This window comes from Macrobrachium rosenbergii, chromosome 46 (genome assembly GCF_040412425.1).
Source record: "Macrobrachium rosenbergii isolate ZJJX-2024 chromosome 46, ASM4041242v1, whole genome shotgun sequence".
Classification (NCBI taxonomy): Eukaryota; Metazoa; Arthropoda; class Malacostraca; order Decapoda; family Palaemonidae; genus Macrobrachium; species Macrobrachium rosenbergii.
Window position 1 is genome coordinate 19,141,315 of NC_089786.1, and position 26,026 is coordinate 19,167,340.

At 35.5% G+C, this 26,026-nt stretch overlaps 1 protein-coding gene and 3 non-coding genes across 4 annotated transcripts; 1 reads left to right on the forward strand and 3 right to left on the reverse strand.

The window, feature by feature from the left end:
- Positions 1 to 9,777: 9,777 nt before the first annotated feature.
- On the reverse strand, positions 9,778 to 9,867 carry TRNAI-UAU (transfer RNA isoleucine (anticodon UAU)). The gene is given in 2 exon segments: positions 9,778 to 9,813; positions 9,830 to 9,867. It is a non-coding gene; the product is annotated as a tRNA-Ile (tRNA).
- Positions 9,868 to 12,118: 2,251 nt separating this feature from the next.
- On the forward strand, positions 12,119 to 12,208 carry TRNAI-UAU (transfer RNA isoleucine (anticodon UAU)). The gene is given in 2 exon segments: positions 12,119 to 12,156; positions 12,173 to 12,208. It is a non-coding gene; the product is annotated as a tRNA-Ile (tRNA).
- Positions 12,209 to 13,817: 1,609 nt separating this feature from the next.
- TRNAI-UAU (transfer RNA isoleucine (anticodon UAU)) lies at positions 13,818 to 13,907 on the reverse strand. Its single transcript is given in 2 exon segments — positions 13,818 to 13,853; positions 13,870 to 13,907. It is a non-coding gene; the product is annotated as a tRNA-Ile (tRNA).
- A 410-nt stretch (positions 13,908 to 14,317) lies between these two features.
- On the reverse strand, positions 14,318 to 17,874 carry LOC136830053 (prisilkin-39-like). Its single transcript, XM_067089260.1, has 2 exons — positions 17,748 to 17,874; positions 14,318 to 15,595 (listed from the first exon to the last, which is right to left on the reverse strand). Exons 1-2 carry the CDS (start codon positions 17,748 to 17,750, stop codon positions 14,459 to 14,461), a joined length of 1,140 nt encoding a protein of 379 aa, XP_066945361.1. The 5' UTR covers positions 17,751 to 17,874; the 3' UTR covers positions 14,318 to 14,458.
- Between the last annotated feature and the right edge of the window lie 8,152 nt (positions 17,875 to 26,026).

The window sequence follows — 26,026 nt, forward strand, 5'->3', positions numbered from 1 at the left end:
AAATGGAGCAGTGACCTGGAGAGTACTTGGAGAAGAAAGAGAGAGAGAGAGAGAGAGAGAGAGAGAGAGAGAGAGAGAGAGAGAGAGAGAGAGAGAGAGAGAGAGAGAGAGCGGCTATTCCCTCCCTTCTTTATCCTTTTCAGGAAGGAGCTCCCTTCCTCGGTCACACCTATAATTTTGTAGACTTGGATTCATTATTTAATGTCAATAAGGATCAGAAAGGGATCAGTTGGGACTCGTGTAGAGAGAGAGAGAGAGAGGGAGAGAGAGAGAGAGAGAGAGAGAGAGAGAGAGAGAGACCTTACCTTACCTTACAAACCTTACAGTTCTTTCGGGTTGCCCCAGGTCCCTCAGTTTGAGGCACCTCTGATGGCTACCAGAGAATTGCTAATGCATCTTCCGGTATATTTTACATCTTCCAATCTTGGATGGTCTGGGATGCAGCTTAGATATTTGTCGAGCTTATTCTTAAACACATCTACGCTCACTCCTGATATGTTCCTCAGATGAGCTGGTAATGCATTGAATAATCGCTACATTGTTGATTAATGTCCTGTGTGCTTTCCTTAGTTTTCCTGGTATAGTTTTGGGCACAATTAATCTACCTCTGCTTGCTCTTTCTGATATTTTTAGCTCCATGATGTTTTCAGTAATTCCTTCTATCTGTTTCCATGCCTGTATTATCATGTAGCGTTCTCTTCTCCTTTCGAGACTATATAATCTTAAGAACTGTAGTCTTTCCCAGTAGTCAAGGTCCTTAACTTCTTCTATTATAGCTGTAAAGGACCTTTGTACACTCTCTATTTGTGCAATATCCTTTTGGTAGTGTGGGTACCATATCATATTGCAATATTCAAGTGGACTACGTACATACATAATCATGTGTTCGGCTTTTCTTGTTTTGAAGTGCCGAAACAACATTCCCATTTTTGCTTTGCATTTTGCCAATAGTATTGCTATTTGATCACTGCATAACATGTTCCTATTCAACATTATACCAAGGCCTTTAACTGTTTCCTTATCTGTGGTTGTCTCGTTGTTAGGTCCCCTATATGCATATATCATTCCTTCTTTATCACCATAATTTATTGATTCAAATTTATCAGAGTTAAATACCATCCTATTTACCTCTGCCAATTCACAAATTTTGTTTAGGTCTCTTTGTCAAACTTCTCTCACTAAACCTATCTTTACACAAAGGCCTATTGAAATGAGACACTGATATACAAAACTAGACTTTATTTGCAAATTTAACGAAAGTAACTCAACAGAAGCTACGGTCATGAAATGGAGTGATTCACACCCCCTATCAATGAAAAACATAGCTAGAGGAAATACTGTTTCACAAACAAGCATAGTCATTATTCTATGCCAAGCAATACTAGTGAATAACACCCTGGTCATCACGTAAAGTAATGTCATAAAGACCACAATAAAAGTCATGTCGTATGTAAGAATAAAAGCACCACTCCCAAATATTCGTCCTCCCAGGATGATGTTCGATTCGTTCTATGACCGTAAATAATGTATCTTCATTGTGGCGATCTGTAAACACTACACCAGGCTAAACACACACCACATGAGCCACTCAAGATCGAAGCAGTCTCCCCCTTGAGAGTCGCTGCTCCTCTCATAAATATCTCATGGGAGATCGCACACATACACGCACATACCCCACCGGAACTTGGGCACTTCTAGTGCATCAGTTCAATGCTCTTTCATGCTGTTTCCATGTGCTTGGACCATGATCAAATAGTTCTCTGTATCCGACTAAGCAAATTCCAATATCAGCACAAATTCACCTGCCCACCGTGAAAAGCCACTGACAGGTCATCACATGGTTCTCCTGTTGTCAAAAGACTTAATATATTATATATATATATATATATATATATATATATATATATATATATATATATATACATATATATATATATACATATATATATATATATACATTTATATACATATAATATAATATATATACACACTTAAACATAAAAACTCCATTAGATACCATCCAGTTTGAATGAGGTCTTGTGTACCTATTGCCCATTTTAAAACCACACCTCAACCATACATCCTCTTCCCTCGTTCAAAACGAAGTTCCACTAAATTACGAAAAAAAAATCATCAACATCTTCAACATCATTCCATTCCATAAAAGAAAATCAGCTTTAAATCCTCCCACTCCATTTGCCCCAACCGGAATAATCTCCTGTACCGTATTACGCAAGCTCTCCAATTCCATATATCCCCATCTACGCCTCCAAGGACAGTAATGGGGTAGATAATAGTGTGTTATTAACAAGGTTCTTAACCCCTAATGGGTTAATGGCAGTGCTCTTAGTGTTGTCGTTTCAGACCTCTACTATATATGGGGCTGTCCCCGTAGGGGGTTAGTGCCGTCAGTGCACCTCGCGGGGGTGCCCTGTAGGCATTAATGAAGGTTCTTAGCAGCGTCCCTTCGGCCCCTAGCTGCAACCTCTTTCATTCCCTTTACTGTACCTCCGTTCATAATATCTTTCTTCCATCTTCCATTGTTTCATAGTGCAACTGCTTTGAGGTTTTCCTCCTGTTACACTTTTCAAACCTGCCTACTCTCAGTTTCCTTTCTACCGCTGAATGACCTCTTAGGTCCCAGTGCTTGGCATTTGGCCTAAACTCTATTCCATTCCTATGTAGGGTTGTGACGGGGTTTGCTAGGCAAACATCAGTGAATGGTTTTACATCGACATTAAACATCACTAAACTGATGTTTCTGTTTTTAACTATATCATTTTTAAGAATGAGAATATAGGTTTCTGCTAAGAATAATTGCAGTAACATCAACATTAAACATCTCTACATTGATGTTTCTGTTGAGTTAAACATCACTAAAGTAATGTTTCTGTTGAATTTAAACTAAATTAATGTTTCTGTTGAAATAAACCTCACTAAGATAATGTTTCTGTTGAGTTAAACATCAATAAAGTAATGTTTCTCTTGAACTAAACATCCCTAAAGTAATGTTTACTGTTGAATTAAACATCACTAAAGTAATGTTTCTCTTGAAAGAAACATTCCTAAAGTAATGTTTTCTGTTGAATTTAAACTAAATTAATGTTTCTGTTGAAATAAACCTCACTAAGATAATGTTTCTGTTGAGTTAAACATCAATAAAGTAATGTTTCTCTTGAACTAAACATCCCTAAAGTAATGTTTTCTGTTGAATTAAACATCACTAAAGTAATGTTTCTGTTGAATTAAAAATCACTAAGGCAATGTCTCTGATGAATTAAACATCACTACATTAATGCTTCTGTTGAATTAAACATCACAAACGTAATGTTTCTGTAGAATTAAACATCACTAAATTAATGTTTCTGTTGAATTAAACATCACAAACGTAATGTTTTGTTGAATTAAATATCAGTAAATCAATGTTTCTGTTGAATTAAATATCACTAAATTAATGATTCTCTTGAATTAAACATCACTAAAGTAATGTTTCTGTTGAATTAAACATCACTAAAGTAATGATTCTGTTTAATTAAACATCACTATAGTAAGGTTTCTGTTGAATTAAAATACATAATTTTTTTAGGAATGAAGTAGATCTAGGTTTCTGCTACAAACAAGTGCAATGACATCAACATTAAACATAAAGAAAATTAATGTTTTCATTGAATTTTTACTAAATCATTTTTGGGAATAAAATAAATGCAGGTCTCTAGTCAGAATAATTGCCCAGACATATAAATATATATTTATTTCTTATTTACTTATATTATAGTATATATATATATATATATATATATATATATATATATATATATATATATATATATATATATATATATATATATATATATATATATATATATGCAGTATATGTGTGTGTATACAAGTCTATATACTTGAATTCAAATTCCCAAATTGTTATGACGCAAAAGAGAGGAACGTTACATGGGCAACTTGGACGGATTGTCACGTAATTGGCAATTATGAGAAACAATACTAGAATTCAAAATACCCACAGTTTTTGTTTGATAAGAACGAGAAACATTGCATGGGAAACTTGGAAGGACTGAGTAACGTAGATTTAAAACGATTAGGTATAAAAATTAGATAAAAATCAAGTCGGGATCAACTAATTTGCTGCGTGGGACGATTGCCTATCAGACAATTGTATCTTTTTATAGAAGTTTATATTTTAGACGAAGAAAAGCCATAGTTATATAAAGTTAATGGACTATATATGGACTGTATTTGTACTTTGGGTAATCAGAAGGAAACAATTTCTCTCTCATCCCTCCTAAATTATTTTTTTTTTATTTTTGAAAAAATATTAAGCCCAAGAAGGTTGTAAACACACACACACACATACGCATACAGATTATATATATATATATATATATATATATATATATATATATATATATATATATATATATATATATATATATATATATACATATTATACATATATATATATATATATATATATATATATATATATATATATATATATATATATATATATATATATATCATTATCTTTTCTGTACCGTCATAAAAATTCGAGCAATATTCCCACTGCAATATCATCCTTATGTAACTGACAGCGCCAACTCTCAATTGACAGCAAAAGCTCTCAGTTAGATTTTCTTGACCATACGACCAGCTCTTTTGTTTCCGCGTATCATCGTGGACAAGTGTCGTGTTGGATAGACATCACGACAGAAGATCTGAGCGATAAATGAGTGGAGTAGACAATAATTTGTACCGGACCATACCGCTTGATTATAAAGCGACATCCACTGAGTGCAAGGGCAGTTGGTAACTGGAGGAAAAATGGGTAAAGGGTACTATGGAGAGAGAGAGAGAGAGAGAGAGAGAGAGAGAGAGAGAGAGAGAGAGAGATAATAGACACAAATATAAGTCATTACCAAGCGTGTAAACTGAGAGAGAGAGAGAGAGAGAGAGAGAGAGAGAGAGAGAGAGAGAGAGAGAGAGATAACAGACACAAAATAAAAGTTAACAAGCGTGTGTTTTGAGAGAGAGAATAGACACAAAATATAAGTCATTAACAAGCATGCGAACTAAGAGAGAGAGAGTCATTACCAAGCGTTTAACTGAGAGAGAGAGAGAGAGAGAGAGAGAGAGAGAGAGAGAGAGAGAGAGAGAGAGAGAGAGAAGGGGTTAATTATCCTTTCAGGTCTACGGAAAATTATATACCAAAGCGGAGGTCATTCTGTATAAGATATCGCCTCAAATAAGAGTAATAGGTAACGAATATTCCTTTGCGTATGGGTCCCTTATTACAGATTCCAATGTTTGGATAGCTACTGTACATAGCAGGGTCTGTCATTCGTAAGGTGACTGAGGGTTGAATTCTGTTCCCTACAAATAAAAAAATAAAAAAATTGCGCCGAAGTTTCTTCGGCGTAATCGAGTTTCCTGTACTACGGCCACTACAGCGTATAATCAAGGCCACCGAAAATAGACCCATCTTTCGGTAGTCTCGGTGTAATGCTGTATGAGCCGCGACCCATGAAATTTAACCACGGCCCGGTGGTGGCCTGTCCTATATCGTTGCCAGACGCATGATTATGGCTAACTTTAACCTTAAATAAAATAAAACCTAAAGAGGCTAGAGGGCTGCAATTTGGTATATTTGATGATTGGGAGGTGGATGATTAACATTCGAATTTGCAGCCCTCTAGCCTTAGTAGTCTTCGAGATCTGAGAGAGGACAGAAAGAAGTGCTGACTGACAGACAAAGTCGCCACAATAGCTTTCTTTTACAGAAAACTAAAATGGTACCTTAGGTAAGGTTAAAACTCTGGAAATATTATCCATAGACACGACAAGATTAATATGATTATGGTACAGGAAGCAATATTTCATAACTTATTCCTTACACAGACAAAAAACAGATATTCAGAAATGCACACTTCAGCAGTTTATGTCACGTGAATCGCTGATTTTAATATTTTTATTTGAAAATATCAGTTTATTTAACTTTAGATATATTATTTTTTATCGTATGTCTGTTTAATTAATCCTCTGATATCATTAACAATGATTTATTTTTCCAGGAAATTGTTGATGATAAAAAATAAATGTGAATGTATATTATATATAACTTTTCAGTTTTTGTTTTTTCTGTATTGTGCTCGTAATTAATAATTAGCCTAAGATTATAAAAAAATGGTTAAACTGAAAATAGTGATTATAATATATATATATATATATATATATATATATATATATATATATATATATATATATATATATATATATATATATATATATATATATATATATATATATATATATATATATATATATATATATATATATATATATATATATATAATATAACACCACCATTTTCAATTTAACAATTTTTTTATAATTTTTAGGGTAGTTATTAATTACGAGCACAATGCAGAAAAAAATAAAAGCTAAAAAGGTTCACATTATGATAAATTTCTCTCTTTTTCTTAACTAGGTACGTTAGTTCATCCAAAATATGGAGGAGCCAACAAATATTACTCTCTAACTGAAATGACGAGAGAAATAACTTTAAAATATTTAATAAATTGTTTAATATTACCCTGAATATTAAATGCAACCAAACTGGGGATCGACCCAGGGCAAGAATTAATACTACACCACTTACTGACTAATGACTATTATTATAACTTAAGTGGATGTTGAAGAGATAAAGTAAAAATCATGAAATATATTTCTCTAAAATACCAAGTATCGTAGAACATAATGTGATTTATATATATATATATATATATATATATATATATATATATATATATATATATATATATATATATATATAGTGTGTGTATGTATATATATATAATATATATATATATATATATATATATATATATATATATATATATATATATATATATATATATATATATATATATATATATATATAAACACGAAAATTGCCGCCACATTCAAATACGGCTATTTTTTCAGGTGAGTTGGTCTAACAAAGAAACAATGGCAAGCATAAGACACAATTAAAAAAAAGTTATTTGAAACACTCTCCCATGCATCTAGTAATACTTCGTAGGCACGCCCTTTTGTTTCAGCACCTCCTTAACTGCGGGCAAGACAAGGTTCACACTGGGGTGTCTGGATATCCTGACCGGATATGGCACAGGCAATTTGCAAGATGGTACCATTGACCTATAGGTAATTTCACACAACAGGGTACTCACAACACGGATCTAAAATGCAGGGGATGTTGGGATGTTGTAATATACGAAGGAATTTCGAGTGAAACTTAAATTGAAATACGTAAGCAATAACAAACACTGATCTTTGACACTGGTGAGGCTGGACAAACAACTTCCAATCACTTTACCTTGGTCTGTGGACAAGACTTGGGTAGACTAGAGCCAGTTCTCATAGCAGGAATAACCATGGAAGCAGTGTCGCGTACAGTTCCCCACCACAGAGGAAATCAGATGAAAAGAGGAAGGGCACTGCTGGATTACAGAGTCATCAGCACTAAAGGTCCAAGGCGGTTTTATTAGTACCACCTTCAGAGTGACAGCATCACAGGGACATCTAGGTGGGACTTGATCGTAGTCCCTTTCCAACCGGATGTGTGGCAGGGAGACGTCGTAGAATACACTAGCAAAGGTTGTTTCGTTGCAGCTAGTATATATACCACATTGGCCATCAACAGTGGTTGTGTTTTGACAGTTCCTTCCTAATGAGGTCATCTATTGTCTTCTCAGGGCATGCTGATGATCTGGCAGGCACCTGGAAAGGTCGTTGAGAGCCGGCCAGTAAAAGCTTCGAGGGATAGAAATACAATTAGATGATTAGACGTGAGAGGCGAGATTATGAGGCCGGAGACGCAGGTGCGGGTCAGGTCAAGGAAGATTTCAGATAGATTAACTGGGGACTGGTTAACAATATGTGGAGGGTATGAAGTATCAAAGGGATTTTCTTTAATGTGTGAGAAAGGGTACCAACTCTCCATCAGGTGGTGATAATCAGATTTGGCAAGATGCATTTTTAGTCACTCGGGGAACATCAGCCCATTTGACATCTGGGTGGCCATAAGTTCTTTAACATCAAATATGATTCGTATCTCAATATTAATACAGAAAAAGCATAAAAACTTTCAAAAGGGCGTTAGTAACAATACATACATACATACATACATACATACATATATATATATATATATATATATATATATATATATATATATATATATATATATATATATATATATATATATCATGCTGCTCCTCACGTGACAAGATCACATGATATACAGAAATCAGCTGTTTTTCCTATATGCTCCCCTTTGCCTCATCTGCATACTCTACATTTGAAATTTCTGGAAAACTGAACAAAGCCTTAAAATATATAACCCTTTAAAGATTTTGTGTCATGTGACCAAATAAATCTGGCAGCTATGGTCTGATCTGTACACGTAGATTATTCATGCTAAGAGAAATTTTTTTTCATTTTGCTGTTTTGCAGAAGCTACTTTTGATTTCTGCAAAATCATATCATGTTACCTGCTAACTTAGCTTATAATTTCAATTAACCTTTTTCTTTTACATCTGTCCCAAAATCGGTCAATAGAAAAATAATCAAAATAATCAGAAAAAAAACAGCAGAACACCCAAAAACCCCCAAAATGTAAAATATTTATTTGCCATTTTGTATTCAGAGTTTCCTTTTCTTTTCTTATTAATCTCCAGATACTGGATACTTCATAATTTGCGTCAAGTGACGAGGGCTTGCTAATGCTGCAGACATAATCATCATTTATATTTAATGTTTCAGGGGGCATCATCGATTAGTGTACAGTAGCTATTATACGGTGTCTTACCCAAACTGATATTGTTAGTTGGAGACTCACCTGTAACTGTGTTTAATCCCTTTGGTTTCAGACATCGAATTTGATCCCCATATAGAATATATAGCATGCAGTGTGAGTTCTATTCTTTTCTTGAACCGAGCCTGTAACAAATAACCCACAAAAATGTAAGTGTTGAGAGGATGAGCTTTTGAGCATAAGCCTAGTCCCTAAGAAAAGCATTTAATACTGCAGAACTCTAACGGCAAGACTGTGAAACTGTGTCCATAAGCGAGGCATATTATCTACATGACTTTCAGAACTATGGTAAAAATGTGTATTAGGATTTTGCTGAGAATATAACATATTGAACCCCAAGTCATTTGAATGAGTTATCGCCTCATCTGCTACAGAAAATGCAGAACCTATAATCAGAAGCTAAGAACGCCAGCCTCATATATAAAACTAATTGAATTCCATGAGGTGTGGACTCAGGCCCTGTCCCATGGTTTCAGAGGTTTTATTCCATCCCAGGCCATTACTAATGTTCATACTGTAGGGCTTATACATTTTCGGCCCAAGGCCAAAGGCGAGATTCTGACTGTTCCTCAAGATATATTCCAAACCAAGGGAAATAAAAACACGCACTATTCATACGTTCTAAAATCTATTAAGGACCGTTGTGTCCAGGATAATTTTCAGTTTAATCTTGCTATTCGGATAGTTTCATGCCAGCTAGACTCGAATTCACAGTTTCTGTTCGTTTTCAGTCACTGTCCCAGGTAAACCTTGATATTACAGTGTTTGTCACAGATTTTTTGGGTTGTCTCGGGTGCGGCTGAAAGTTTCTCTCTACTGTCTAAGATCTCATTGTTTCGTTCCGTATAAGTCTCGATCCCAAAGCCATTGCTCGGTGCTTTTAAAGGTTCTGTCCCAGGTGAGGCTCGAACTCACAACCTCGGCATGGCTCAGACACTGTCGTATAAGTACCGCGCGCTAACCGATTGCGCCACTGGGACATGGCCTTCAGCTGCTTATGAACTGAAGTGGACCGACATGTAACTACACAATTACCAGCTCCATTGTGCCGAGGGATTGTTTAGCACAAGCGTCAAGTGTCCTTCCTCACCCGAGTTCCTTTTGCTTTCAATCTCCGTCTCTTGTTTTCTTTTCATTTCGGGTAACTAGACCAAAAAAGTATGGCAGGTTTCGTTGGATAATAATGACCAGTGACTGTGGAACTGACCATAATGTTGTTCTTTCTGGGATAAACGAAACATCTTGGTTATGCTGATGGTGATATTGACAAGTTGCTTTATGATTTTCATTAGATTATAATAATAATAATAATAATAATAATAATAATAATAATAATAATAATAATAATAATAATAATAATAATAATAATGATAATAATAATGATGATGATAATAATAATAATAATAATAATAATAATAATAATAATAATAATAACCTTCCTGTTGTAAACATTTTTAAGGTCATTGCTTTCACCAAGTTATGTTGCAACAGTTAAATGACAAATAATAATAATAAATATAAAGTAATACAGAAACGCATTCTTTTGTAATTTATACAAGCACCCACCACCACATCCATGTACACACCCATCTATCCTTTATTTTACGTATATATATATATATATATATATATATATATATATATATATATATATATATATATATATATATGTATGTATGTATGTATGTATGTACGTATGTATGTATGCAACGAATCTACAGATAATCTTGTTTCTTCTTTAATACAGAAAAAAATAAAGCTTCCTGACAATAAAATATAATGTAATTATAGAACATTTTCAAAGTGTCCTTTTTTTATCAATCAGTAGGTTAATGAATCTGTATTACTTTAGTATCATTTTTTAATATCATAGGGGACATGGTCCCTACATAAAAAATTCGAACTGTTCCTATAATAGAACCTTTAGAACCCTCAGACTGGAAGTCCTAACTCTATCCCCAATTAAGATATCTATAGTTGTACAGAGAATGAGTTTAATTCTTGCCAGGAACAGACCTTAGAAGTCTTGGAGTAGGTGATTTGACAAAGTATATGAGTCTACGTTTCTTCTGCGACAGATAATATTGAGTCTTTGGACCTAGAATCTGATTTCCAACCCAAAAAAAAAGTTTTCTAAAACAAAGCATAAATTCTGTGTTTGCTGAGATTCAAAATTCAAGAGCTGAAAGTTTGGGAGTGGTTCCGAGCTCCTAACTTCGGCATTTGAATACTGAGGGTGACTTGTATTTTCACTTTAGGTGGTATTTAGTTTCTTGACCCCAGTATGAGTCGAGTTTTCATTAGGCAACATAACCTACTGAACCCTCAATCAGAGGAATGAGTTAAACCTTCTTTCCTTGAAGGACGTGCAGAACCCTTGATATCAAGTACAAAGCGTTCGACTTTCATATACATACTTCGTCGAAAGAGAGGCCAGAGCTCCTTCTTAACCTTAGTTTCAAAGGTTTGAGGTAGAGATTAAATCTCAGTTTCTGGCACAGGGTTCCAAAGGTCCTGTCCTGCCATAAGTTAAAACTAACATCATTGCTTCAGAAAATTACTTGGAACTCAGCTTTCTGTAGAGATGATTTACGTGTTAAGCTGGAGTGACAATTGAACTTCCAGTCTGTTTCGGGTTCTAAAGGTTTTTTCCTAGGCGATGATCAAACTCCCAATATACCTCGTATTCCGAAGGTTCTTACTCAGATGAGGATAGAACTCCCAGTCTCTGCATCTGTTTCTAGAAGTTTTGTCACAAGCTCGGCATGGCTCAGATGATGTCGTATAAGCACGACGCCCTAGGTGAATTCGTCACTGGATCCTGATTTGAACACATTCGGAAACAGAAGTAAATAGAGATACTAACACACATTGGTCGCTTTATATTAAGGTATTTGCAAATTTACATATTCTTCATTAGAATTCCATTCGCTCCATTTCTCTCTTGCATTTCCTTTCCATAGTCATGATAATGGATATATAATTAATTATTTTCAATTAGTAACAATAAAAATAATGATAAAAATTAGTTATTATTATTTTCATAATTAATGTAATGAATATTTTTACTTAAACAAGCAAACAACTGTAAGCATTCGGTATCTTATGTATTACAGTGCAGCAGTTTGATTCGGATGTTGATGATTTTTAATAATTTTCGAGAACAAAGAAACCCGATACAAGCACAGTAAAATCTCGATCCATTTGCGCTCCTTTTTACCCTTAAGATATGTCCCAGTGGCGCAATCGGTTAGCGCGCGGTACTTATACGACAGTGTCTGAGCCATGCCGAGGTTGTGAGTTCGAGCCTCACCTGGGACAGAACCTTTAGAACCCTAGATAGATTCTATGGAGGACGAGCCTGTCACTGGGCGGTGTCCTTAGATCCCAAAGTAGGAAACGGGTTATGGTGGTATGTGGGGCAGAACATTCCGGACCTACAAAAGCCGAGTGTGAATGAAATCTTGAAATCAATGGGGAAGAGTGAAATTGATCTGTGGGTGGTGAAGAAACTTTAAATTTTTATAGATGTAAGTCACGATGTTTTAGTATGAGCTTAGAGAGGAACATCTCACACCCAATAGGTTTTTTGTCCCCGGCAGAATGAAGCACTTCGGGTGGTAGAAGACTTTGGGTTTGTTTCTAAACCGGGCAATGGTTCGAATCCTGCTGCGGACGAAGCTCTTTCAATAGTAATTCCTTGTGAGTGTAAGTTATTCCCAAGTTACAAAGAATTAGATGTTAAACGATATTTTTGGCGTATATCTGCGAATATTAAAAATCATACGTGTTTAAGTGACAAAAATTTACTCACGAGAACACGCACACACATGCATATATACATTATATATATATATATATATATATATATATATATATATATATATATATATATATATATGTGTGTGTGTGTGTGTGTGTGTGCATGTATGTATGTATGTATGTATGTATGTATGTATGTATATATAATTTTTTTTTTTTGCTTTGATCATAAGGAAATAACTGATATTAACTGATTTTACATAAACTAGGAAACCATTGAAACCGTTTTTAATGGAGTTGCAGTCCCTGTTAAAGTGTAGTTGCTTATCAGTACATTCCCAGTTATTGAATGTTGACTGTTCTTTTATCTACGAGGCTGAAAGCAATTTTCTAACAACCTATTGGTTCGAAAATTCACTGGTAAAGTATCTTCTCAACGATGATGATCATTATAGTAGGTGATCAAGTCTCTAACCTTCCTATAAGCTTCCCAAACACGTAAAAAATCGCGCCAAAGTTTCTTCGGCGCAATCGAAATTTCCATACCGCATATAATCAGATCTATCTTTCCTGGTAACCATGGCTATTTTTAACCTTAAATAAAATAAAAACTACTGAGGCTAGAGGGTTGCAATTAGCTATGTTTGATGATTGGAGGGCGAATGATCAACATACCAATTTGCAGCCCTCTAGCCTCAGTAGTTTTTAAGATCTGAGGGCGGACAGAAAAAATGCGAACGGACAGACAGAGCCGGCACAGTAGTTTTCTTTTACAGAAAGCTGAAAAAGAGGTTATACCATCTAAACATTACAAAGAAAAACTGGTATTTCTAGGTCCTGACATGGGTGGGATAAATACCTGATCAAAATCCAATAACCCTCGAATTTGCGACTATTCCAGAGCCACTTTGATGTCTGAAGTAAGTTACATGTCCATCTATTTGTTATACATTTTCTTTAATGCTATATGCTCCATTCGAGTAGGGTCTCTAAATCACACTTCCTGCAGATATTTCTAATAAAGATGCCAAGCCAAAATAAGAATAGAACTTTGTCAAAGACCCTTCTTCGTTGGTCGAAACTTGCTATCAAATCCGATGGTTTAAAAGGCTCTGGAATTCCACTGGAATATTGAAATTACATTCCCTGTCTCGAACCTTAAAGGATCTGTCCCAGGTGAGGCTCGAACTCACAACCTCGGCATGGCTCAGACACTGTCGTATAAGTACCGCGCGCTAACCGATTGCGCCACTGGGACGTCGATAGTCAGCTCGCAGTGATATCAAAACGCTAGAACGCTCTTCTTTAAAACGAAGCCTTGGAATAAGACTGCTTGATTTAGTTCCTGTTCTTGAGCAATGCTGCTTAAGAACAAGAGCTTTCATTCCATTTCATTCAATTAAAAGTATCAACAGCAAGAGTGCATGTTTTTTCTTGTACTCCAAGAGGAAAATACATATGATATGGAAGTTTTGCTCACCTACTGGGAAGATTAACCCATTACCTCATTGTTGTTCCTGATGAATTTTTTCGTTTTCCATTATATCAGATTGCTAATCTTATCTATGCCATAACTTTAAAAGGAATTATCTGCGGTTCATGAAATCTATAAATTTAGACGTGTTGAAATTTTGAGTGAAACTGGAAGAAGGCCCAAATAAAACTACATTGCTTCTGATTTTTTTATTTATTTTTATAAAACGGGACGATCTACGGGTGCAGTTATTATGGCATAATGATTGTACGGATGCAGCAAATCAGTAATATTTGTACGTCATCTTCCATTAATTGGTCTCCACCTCAGGTACATTACTTGCCAGAGGGGGGTAAGTATCCTGTGGTGACAGTAGGAGGCAGGTAGCCTGTGTTGACAGCAGGAGACAGGTATCCAGTGTTGGTGACTGGGAGATTATTGTTATCAACAAAGCCAATTCCACCTGAGGGATATCGAGAACCTCCACTGAAGGTGTTCACGGGATACCCAAAGTTATTCCCGGAGAAAAATCTTCTTTCATCGTTGGCTGGGTAAATATTTGGGTAACGTGAGGGGAATCCACCGAAATTATTCCCGGCGAAGGAATCTCCCACAAAGGCCGGGTTGGAAGAGCCAAATCCTCTGTTGTTGAAGTTCGAGTAGACGGGATACCTCCCGGTGTCCCCGAGTGGCACGGTGTAGATGCCTCCAGTTGGAATGAAACCGTCATTGTTCCTTTGAGGGAAATAGACATTCCCTGGTAAGGAGCCCCCTGCGTCACCGACATTGCGCACATATCCGCTTCCGGGGAGGAAGGTGAATGTATTCCCACCACCGGGAAGGAAGTTTGGATCATAGCCATTATAACCACCGTCGCCATAAGAGTAACCACCGTAGTTGTTGTTAGCTGGGAAGAGATTATTGTAGCCAGTGTTTGAGACACCAAAAGTATTCGAGGGATACCGCCCTCTGCCGCCATCGGAATAACCAACATTTCCAGGGTAACGGCCTCCGGGATAACCGCCAGAGAACAGACCACCACCACCAGATGGCCTGTTGTTGTTGTAAGGATCAGTATTGATGGAATTAATGAACCCATCTGTGAAGCTGTTGCCTCCTCTGTTACCCTGGTAGCCATCATTTTGATTAGACCCACCGCCGACTTGGTAGTCATACCCAACGGGTCTCGAGTTCCCGAAGCTGCCACTAGAGGATCCTACGCCATACCCGGAGGGACTTGTACCACCGTAACGTGTATTGGATGATCCTAAAATGAGTCTGTCATTGTTTTGTCCTTTCTGACGTCCTTCGGAATCGCTTTCTGTTCCAATCAGGATACCCGGGCTGATGGTGCTTATGGCAGAGCTCCGGCTGGATCCTTCGGGGAACCTGCGTCCGTCGTCGCAGTTATTCCCAAGGCATTTTGCGGAGGCTGTACCCAACAGGGCGCACAGAACTAGGATTTTGATCTCCTGTTGGGATGAGGAAATAAATGAACATGAGAAGCTGCTAAGGAAACTTATAATAATAATAATAATAATAATAATAATAATAATAATAATAATAATAATAATAATAATAATAATAATAATAATAATTGTTATTTACTATTATAATTGTTGTTTCAAGACTAAAAGACCAGAAAATATTTCTCCCCTTGTCAATCATCATTGTCATCATCATCATTATTATTATAATTATTACTTCAAGAATGACAAAATGCTACACACTTTCAATATTATTCATTAAATGAATACCTTTCACACTTTCGCATCACGCATTCACATGGCTTGCTTGTGCGTCATCAAATATCTTCATGCACGATCAAATTACCATAAAAAACTAAAAAAAAATCAAAACAAGGACAAAACCCCCTCCCCAAACCCCCTAACAACATTAACCTGCTGAAAACGGGATTAAATGTCAAATTAACCTCGAGTCATGAAAAAAATGTTGAAAACTGGATATTCCTTTATAACCGCAGATTGCTTGAAATACGATGACCACTGCTTGCTACTACGACTTTTGGAAATCAAAACAGATCTGAAATCCCCAGAATTGCAAATTCAAATCCAAATTCAAAAACTTTATTTAGGACACTAATGCCCATAGACCATATTAGAGTTTCCAACTTGAAGTTCCTTTCCATAACATAACAGGTGGCTCTAGATAATGAAAAAGGCAGTAGTCATTTACAGTTATATTTTAGCTGTTGAATCGAGTATGAACTCTAGTACAGAAAACCTTTCCATAGTCTGTTTGTGTCATTCATTTAATTCATTATCTATTAATTTTTCTTTATCATATCATTTATTTGTTTGCCGATTATTATATATATCTTTATTCATTAACAAATCTACCCATTTTCATCTGTTGTTTAAGGTCATAATAAACAAAGAAAGCAGGTAATAAATGAATGTGAAAAAATATCTTTCCAAAATTTAAAATTTGTATGTATATCACTGTCTTGTTACAGCAGTATGTCATTTCATTTTAGGTGTTGAAATATTTTCGAAAAATGTGCACCTGGGTGTAATTCTGAGGATGAAGTGAAATTTTAGGATCCTATCTACGAAAGTAAGATTCAAACCTATAGCATCTGTGTTACCTCGTACTGAAAATACGGCAAGAGCATATGCTCATATTCTTTTCAACATTAAATGTTAAACATCTTAAACTAATCCTTATTGTAAAGATAATTCTGAGAATTTTTAAAAACTTTCCAATTATTATGTAAAAATACTTGAAACTAATTGTTTTTTGTTTTCAAAAATAATCTACAAGAAAGCTGCAGCTAAAAATTAAAGTTTTGATATTAACGCCGCTTTTGTAAAGACTTCCCACCAGCTCAAAAAATAACAATAACTCACATAAATGCAATAATTTTTTCCGAGACAATATTAATAAAAGCAACAGCCAGTCCTCATTTATCTCTTGAAAAGAAAAATATTTTGTAGATTTAAAACTTGAATATTTACCTAATAATCGTCGTATTTAGGTAGTTCAGTTGGATAGATACCAAAATATCAAATATCATCACTTTAATACAATAATTTCCGTTGGAACACAATTAATACTGGAAATTAACCTTTAAATTTCTCTTGCACTTATCACAAACAGTACTGATATCTGAGAACCAAAGCCAAATTACACTGTATTTATAAATGGAACCAACGCTAGATTTTACACAGCACTTATCAGAAACAATGCTGATATTAAGGTAACCATTGCTAAATCTTACAGGCACTAATCACAAAAGCGTTCATACAAAACAACCGACGCGGGACTTTACACAACACTAATCTAAACCTTAGCTTATATATGAGAAGCAACACCAAATTTCACCCAGGTATACATGGCAAGCAACAGGAAATTCTATCTACACCTAATATGAAACAGCTCTAATATATTTAAAAAAACACACACACGTTAAATCTTACAGAGCATTTCCAAGAAACAGTACTGATATGAGAAAATCAGCTTTAAATTTTACCAAGCACTTCGCAAAAACAATAAAATGAGAGATCCTTTGCTACATTTTACCAGGACTTGTCCCACAGCACTTCAGTAAGTTTCCAGAGGGTCCTTCTCAAGTGAAGGAAGGGAGCAGCAAAGAAGACTTACCATCTCAGATGTATCTTCAAGAATATGTATGATTATCCTTAATCTCTCCTATATATCGGACACTGTTGCATCGAACCGAAGCCACCAAGGTCCCTGTCCCCTGATTCAGGGTCGTATAAACCCCAACAGTTCGAGTGGAAAAGCAAACTGGAAACAATGCGCTCGGGTGGAATAATGACGACGGCCAAGCGTTGCTTCTGGAAGCACGCAAATGCTTTGCCTGCCTGGATCGTTTTGGTGCAGCAAGCTATCCAGGAAGTTGTTCTCGTGGTGCTAAGCGGAACATTGTCTAATATGTATATTTGCCTCTATTTATGAAACCTGTATATCGCTGCAGTACATCTACTTGCCATTGCAAATGAAATCTACTTGGCAGTGCATGTGGAATCTACTTGCCATTGAAAATGAAATCTACTGTACTTGGCAAGGCATATGGCAGCTACTTGCCATTGCAAATGAAATCTACTTGCCAATGAAAATGAAATCTACTTGGCAAGGCATGTGACATGTACTTTCCATTGCAAATGAAATCTACTTGCCAATGAAAATGAAATCTACTTGGCAAGGCATGTGACATGTACTTTCCATTGCAAATGAAATCTACTTGCTATTGAACTTTAAATCTACTTGCCATAGAACGAGAAATTTACTTGCCAGTGCATATGCAATGTATAGATCGCCGCATACGAAATCTACTTGCCATTGCAAATGAAATCTACTTGCCAATGAAAATGAAATCTACTTGGTAAGGCATGTGACATGTACTTTCCATTACAAATGAAATCTACTTGCTACTGAACTTTAAATCTACTTGCCATAGAATGTGAAATTTACTTGCCATTGCATACGCAATGTATAGATCGCTGCATGCGAAATCTACTTGCCATTGCATGTGTAATATGCTTGTCATTACATATGAATTCTGCTACTGCATATGAAATTTACTTGCCACTAAGGACTATCATAGCGACAGATCTCCGGAGATACAATGTCTCAGAGCCATGCCATAATGGGATTGCTTAATCATAGGAAACTCAAGGACAGAGCCTGTGTCTCCACATCAGGTGGTGAGCTTACAACCTGTTGTAATCATTCTGGAAACGCAGGAAAAAGTGAAGGGGAAAAAGCGGGAAATCTTAACAACGGAACGAGGGAGAGGTATATGAATGTGAAGTAACTGTTGGCATTAAAGTGTGCTAAGTTCTGAAATGCTGAGAAAGGGAAGGCGGCGTGATAACCTCACATGATTGTAGATATATAATGTAGAAAGAGAGAGCATGAATGATTGCATAATATATATGTATATATATACAGAGAGAGAGAGAGAGAGAGAGAGAGAGAGAGAGAGAGAGAGAGAGAGAGAGAGAGAGAGAACCTGAACACATACAGCACAAACAAATAAACAGATACACAGACGTTGCTCTATTGATCTGGTGAAGCGAGAGAGAGAGAGAGAGAGAGAGAGAGAGAGAGAGAGAGAGAGAGACTGTCTAGACAAGCTGTCTGATAAAGATTCAGGTCTCGTCAGTACAGTACAAGTGGAGTCGTCGGCAGAATGCAGTCAAAGGGATAAGGAGGGAAATGAAACGCCCTTATGCACTTCGTCTACTGGGAAGTGAATCAAGCACGGCGTTCGCGGAAATCGCTTTTCGAAATCTCGTTTTTCGAAACCGGTCTCGTTGAAATCTAATGCCAGAGAGTATCATCTGTCATATTGTCACTGTCGCACCGCTAGATAGGAGTATTAGATCAGTTAATGTTCAGGTTTCCTTCGAGCCGCGGCTTGGCAAGTCAACTTTTCGAGGTCAAAAGATCTTGTGAGCGCTATTTCAAGGTCAGTCTATTCTGGGATTCGTGTTTCCAACTGATCTTTGTTGCCATGACAGGCTGTCGGACCAACCAGATATTTGAGACATACGAAAAGATAAAGAGAATGAGTGTGTTCATGGGAGAGAGAGAGAGAGAGAGAGAGAGAGAGAGAGAGAGAGAGAGAAACATCTCAATTTCACAAGGCTGTGGCGTTTTTCGCGTAATACACGTATCTCTCTGGACTGCCTTTGCTTCAAGAAGAAATCCGTGATTTCCCGCCGAGGCGACGCACTCCATCGTGCATGGAAGTTCCCGGAGTAGAACTGCAATACTGCCTGCGCGCGCACACTACGTCTTTCGGTGAACCATGCGTAGTTCCTGGTGAATGTTTCCGGAGAAACAATATGTAACCTGTTATACAATATCTTTTTCTCCTCTTATTTTCGTTTTTTTTTATCCAGTCTTTATCTTAAGGGCAGTTTTAGTAAACAATGTTTTCTAACCTGAATTGTGTCAGTATAGTCACCTCCTCTTACAGCCTCCGGGAAGAATATTTCGCCTTTCATTTTTAAAAAGAACATTTGAATAATTTCATCTCCTCGGACGGTTTTCTAGGGAAAGATATTTTTCCTATTTTAATTTTTATAATATTTTTACATTCAACGGTTTCAGTGAGATAAAATTTTTTTATGTAATTTATATCTCTAAGAGCTTTATATCCTCTCCTAGCTCCTAGGGAACGAATAGCTCATTTTTTTCATTTATCAAATAACTTAATATCACCTGATTGTTTCAGGGAAACGATTACTTTTCAAAGTTTCATTTGATTAGTATTTTCAAGTTGCGTTTCCATATCATCTCTAAATCTTCTTAATGTTTCCAGAAACAGATACTTTTGAAATTTAAATTTCTCAAAGACTTTTCCTACTAGTGACCAGCTCCTGGGGAAGAATTTCCTTTAAATGGTCTGTGACAACCTCATTTACTTTCATTGTTTACGAGAGACGAATACTTTCATTGGGGGGCAGGGCTCTAATATGGTCCTTCTCCCATAGTTTTCAATGAACAACATTTTCCTTTACTGTTACTCCACTATCTTTAGCTTCTCTGAGTGTTTCGGTGGACAAGTATCTATCTATTCCTTAGTATCTTTATCTCCTTTTTGGTCCTTTTGCCTCCTGCTTTTTCTCTTCTCTTGTCATAACATATAAATGCGAGGATTGTACACCTGTGCTCATAATTCTTACAGAATATACTTTCATGCCGTCTCTTTTTCCTTCCTATCGTGGTCTTTAATATCTTTGTGAATAATAGCTTTTGAACATGTTTTATTTTAGTCAGGAATTACTAGATGTAGTTAAAATCGCCGAGCAGGATTTTGATTTTATCTAACAAACAGAATTATTACATACATTCATGAGCAATTTTGTATGTTTTCTCATTCTTAGGCAAAAAGAACACAAATTGCAGAATGGTATTCGTGAGCATTTTTTATTTTATGTATTAACGACTCGGCAAAGTTGTAATTAAACCTAAGAACAATGAATTAAAGTCCTGTATTTGTAAACAATATTGTTTTTGTTTCTTAACTGCTAGAGACTGTTGATTACTTCTTGGAATAAAAAAGGAAGACTAATATTCATTAGCATTTCCTTTTCATCTTTTAATTGCCAGGTAGAAGTCTAGTTACTCGTATATCTAAAAACAAAGAATTAAGTACTGCATTTATGAGCAATTTGTTTTAATTTCTTATAGCCAAGCAAAGACTTCATTCTGTGCACGACTAAGCGTCCCATGAAATCTTACATTACTAAGCAAACATTATCAACTTACACGGTACATGCCGCTGTGATCAGCATTGCATACTCGACGCATAACAACAACAAAGACAATGAACTACAAAACCCTTGCTCAAACAGTAACGATATTACAAGTCACAAAGTCAACAGTCCTCTCAAAAGATCCCTCTTCTGCCTGGAACGCAATAAAGGTAAACTCCGCGATGCGTTTTTGTATCATCATGGACTCACGGTCATTAACTGATCTCTCTCAGGGACGCTAATAAACACTCGAGAGAAGTGAGCTGGCAATTGCATTGTTAAGGATGCAGTCATTCGGAGGACGCTCTGAAAAAAGAAAAGTTGGTTGTTAATGCAACTTTTACACTGATATGCAATAATAACCTTTACTCCTACAAGGGACTAAGGGATTTTTGTTTTAGTAATCCTGTCAGTAATATTTTGGTAGCTATAATAATGTACATTTGAGAATATTTGGCTATATCGAGGGTAGTGCCCGTCAGTGTACCTCACGCAGTGTACTGTAGGCTTTGCTTAAGGTTCTTTGCAACGTCCCTTCGGCCCCTAACCGCACTCCTTTCGTTCTGTTTACTGTACCTCCGTTCATGTTCTCTTTCTTCAGTCTTACTTTCCAGCCTCTCCTAATAATTGTTTCATAGCGTAATTGCAAGGTTTTGTCCCTGTTACATCTTTAAAACCTTATTGCTCTCAATTTCCTTTTCAGCGCTTATTGACCTCCAAGGACCCAGCGTTTGGCCTTTGGCCTAAATTTTATATTCTGTTCCAAACAATGGGTCCTTTCAGGCTTAGTTAAAATAATCTGGGTAGTTTCCTTTTGAACATTAGGAATTAGCTCAAAGGACCTCCAGGAACAATATACAAATTTGTAAAACCAAGGTTTAACTGTTCCTGAAGCGGGTAAATTATTCTGAAAATTATGGATAATAGCATTAAGTTACTAAGCTACCCTGTTTACGAGCATCTGGCAGCTATATACAGTAAATGTGGCTGGACTTTGTAACACGGACGTTCGAATATGTCCCTAAGTGTAACACGGTCGTTCCAATATGTCCATAACCAGACCAAACAGCAGGAACTTATTTCTTGGCAACATTTGATAATAAACCGACAACAGGTTTAACTGTCTGCTACGGAAATCTAGTTACTGAATCATGGAGGTAACACGAACCGTCCTTCAACCCGAAACCAGAAACACCAAAGACCCCAAAGCAGAAAAGAAAAAAACCGAAACTAAACAATAAAAACAAAACTTCAGTCGAGCAGGAAAATTATCTTCAAATTCTGCCCCTAATGTATCCGTTCGTGACGTTGCTTCTGAATGTCATCCATATTTATCTTGTCATTTCGCCTCGCACTGCTATATGCGAGGCTCGAAATTATACCGGAAAGTAATTTCTTTTCTCTTTACTGTTAACGACAAGGAAGGAATTAATCATAAGGGATCGGTGAAAGTTCAAGAAAACTTAATGTTTAGTATTTTGCAATTGTTTGATACGAAGACTCTCTCTCTCTCTCTCTCTCTCTCTCTCTCTCTCTCTCTCTCTCTCTCTCTCTCTCTCTCTATATATATATATATATATATATATATATATATATATATATATATATATATATATATATATATATATGTGTGTGTATATATATATATATATATATATATATATATATATATATATATATATATATATATATATATATATATATATATATTTATATACATATACATATTATATACATACATACATATATATATATATCACACATACTCACACACTCACCCGCACTCAAGGGTTAAGTAGCAACAGTATCGTAAGAGTAAACCCCAATACATCGTGTTATGATATTACAAGCAGGACGGATCCTTCTTCCCAAATAAAACTGAAAGTCACGGGTGAAAGTCACGGGTGAAAGGACGTTAGTTTGATTGTCAAGGGGGAGGGGGACTGACAAATAAATTACAAGCAGTCAGGGAAACGTAGAAGTGACAATCATTTCGCAAACATAATCTGGTATTCATTCTCACGCGAGTAAATAAAACGGCCGAGCGGAGGAAGACAGAACCAACTATTTGTTTTATTTAGACCGGAAAATTACTGTTCAAAGGACTGACTTTACGCAGAACTAATGAGAGGAAAAAAACAGAAATGATGATATAATAATTCAATTGATGATCAGGTAAATAGAATCAATGAGTCTGGTTACTCATTAATATAAACTACTCTAAGAGAATATAGAACTTTTTTTGCTTTCCTCTGCTTTCCCTAAACTACTTTCAACAGGTAGCTCCGTCATTTATGACTGAGCTTTTATATTAAATAATCTCGCCTAAAAAGCTCACAGGCGGATAGGAATTATTATGTGATGCATTCATCGCACTATAATGGACTTAAGCATATAAGAACTTATGAATAAGCCTTTATGACATCTAGGAGAGTTATTAGTGTATGGCATTTTATAACTAAGATTTTATTATCTCATAATCTTACTTAATAGTCCTAAACATTAAATAGAATTTATGACCAAAATACGAGATGATGTCATCTAAACTAAATAGCTCATAAGTGTCTGAGAATTTGTGAACAAGGTTTTATGACATAATCTCACTTAAATGGATCATAATTATATGAAACTTTAGGGGCAAGTTCTTATGATAATTATCATAATGTCCCTTAAAGGTCTTAAGTGTATGAGGTTTAGTGTGCAAGATTTATGGTATTATAATCACTCCTAGAGAGGATAACATTTATAAGAATTTATGACAAATCGTTCATAATGCTCTAATGTTATCTAAGAAGATCATGTATACGCTAGCATCTGTGATCAGGATTCTAGGATGTCTTACCAAACTGGATGTATAGTCATTCTTGCTTAAAGTTAAATCTAATAGCACTCACACATTGTTAAAAATAACACTTTATCATTTGACACTTTTCATGGTGTCATGTCTACTGCCTCTCACACAGAAATGTTAAAATGCTTCAAAACCCTCATTTCCTGCCGGAAAAGTTCGAAATGAAACATAAATTGCCATTGCATGCCTCACCGTTGTTTCCAAACGTCCTTGCTTTGAAGCAAGCACATCCTGGTCAGAGGTTCTTGCTGCAATTGGCTCTTTTTCATTGCTTTTGCACTTCCTGCTTCCAGTTCTATGAGTTTTAGCTTGTTCGTTTCTCTCCGCTTCTTTCTCATTTCATTCGCTATGTTCTGTTGTTTTCTCGTTTAAACGTTTTTTCTTTTCTCTTTGTCTGTGCTAACAATATTTTTGCTTCTGCATAGTCTTTGCTTTTCACATTTCTTTATGTGTATGTACATATATACATATATATAAATACATATATATACATATACATGTATATATATACATATATAAATATACACACATATATATATACTTACATATATATATATATATATATATATGTATATATATATATATATATATATATATATATATATATATATATATATATATATATATATATATATATATATATATGCGTGTCTGTAAGTGCGTCATTTAGCTCTCCTCAACAAGATAGGGAATCTGTGAACCACGCCCTTTAACAAGCCTCATTTGTTGTCGATCCTTTCCTTAAAAAGTGAGTCTTGGCCACTCCACTGAATAGCTTTCCGACATACTCATTACACATTCTTTTCCGTGTTCGTTTTATCAGTACGTTCGGTATTCAGCATTTTATTATTATTATTTTTTTTTGCATTTTGAGGCAACTTGGGAATTGCGATAGACTGAAGAATGGAGAGAATCGATTCTTTTAAAAAGGCGCTGATATTACTCGTACAGATTTTAATTCTGATAAAGCGGTGTTCCCTTCCATTCTTTAAAAATAAGAAATTTCTCAAGAATGCTTTTAGCATTTCACCATAAAAGCTTCGAACCACGTCATCGCATTAATATCCAAAGAGAACAGAGTTTCTTTTCGAATAATAAAGCCATATACAGAATTATGAGACTTTAATAAGAGAGTCTCATTATATATGCAACAGCGCCAATCCACTATGAGAACTCTTAATGTCATATATCGAATGGTGTATGTATGTATGCATGTATCTATGTGTTATTATTATTATTACTATTAGTATTATTATTATTATTACTATCATTATTATTAGTAGCAGTAGTAGTAGTAATAGTAGTAGTAGTAGCCATATAAATAAATATTCCCATGGGACAAACTTAAAAGGCCATTGTCTTAACAAGTCAGCCTCCTGAGAATAAACTACTCATGAGTAAATAAGTAGGTATAGAGAAAATAAAATAATAAACAATTTAAAGGTGAATCAACACAAAATTGAATTTATGCTAAGGGATATTACTCAGAAAAGCTATGAACGATGCCTTCCGATTCAAGTCATATTACAATCCCTTATAAACTTACCAGCATCAGAATCTACAACATTGTAGGTTGCTAAAGACTATACAACACTAATATTGCTTTGTATTATGCTATGTTGTCTCAATTATGCGTCTATTGTCACACATTAAGGCTTATTGTCATTTTAAGTATCACCAAAGTTATAATGATCATTGTAGTATCTTATTTCCATTGAATAATTCTGGAATAATTATGAAACTGGAAAGAAACACCTGCTTTAGTGTACTGAGATTACTCAATCTCGTTAAAACTTCCT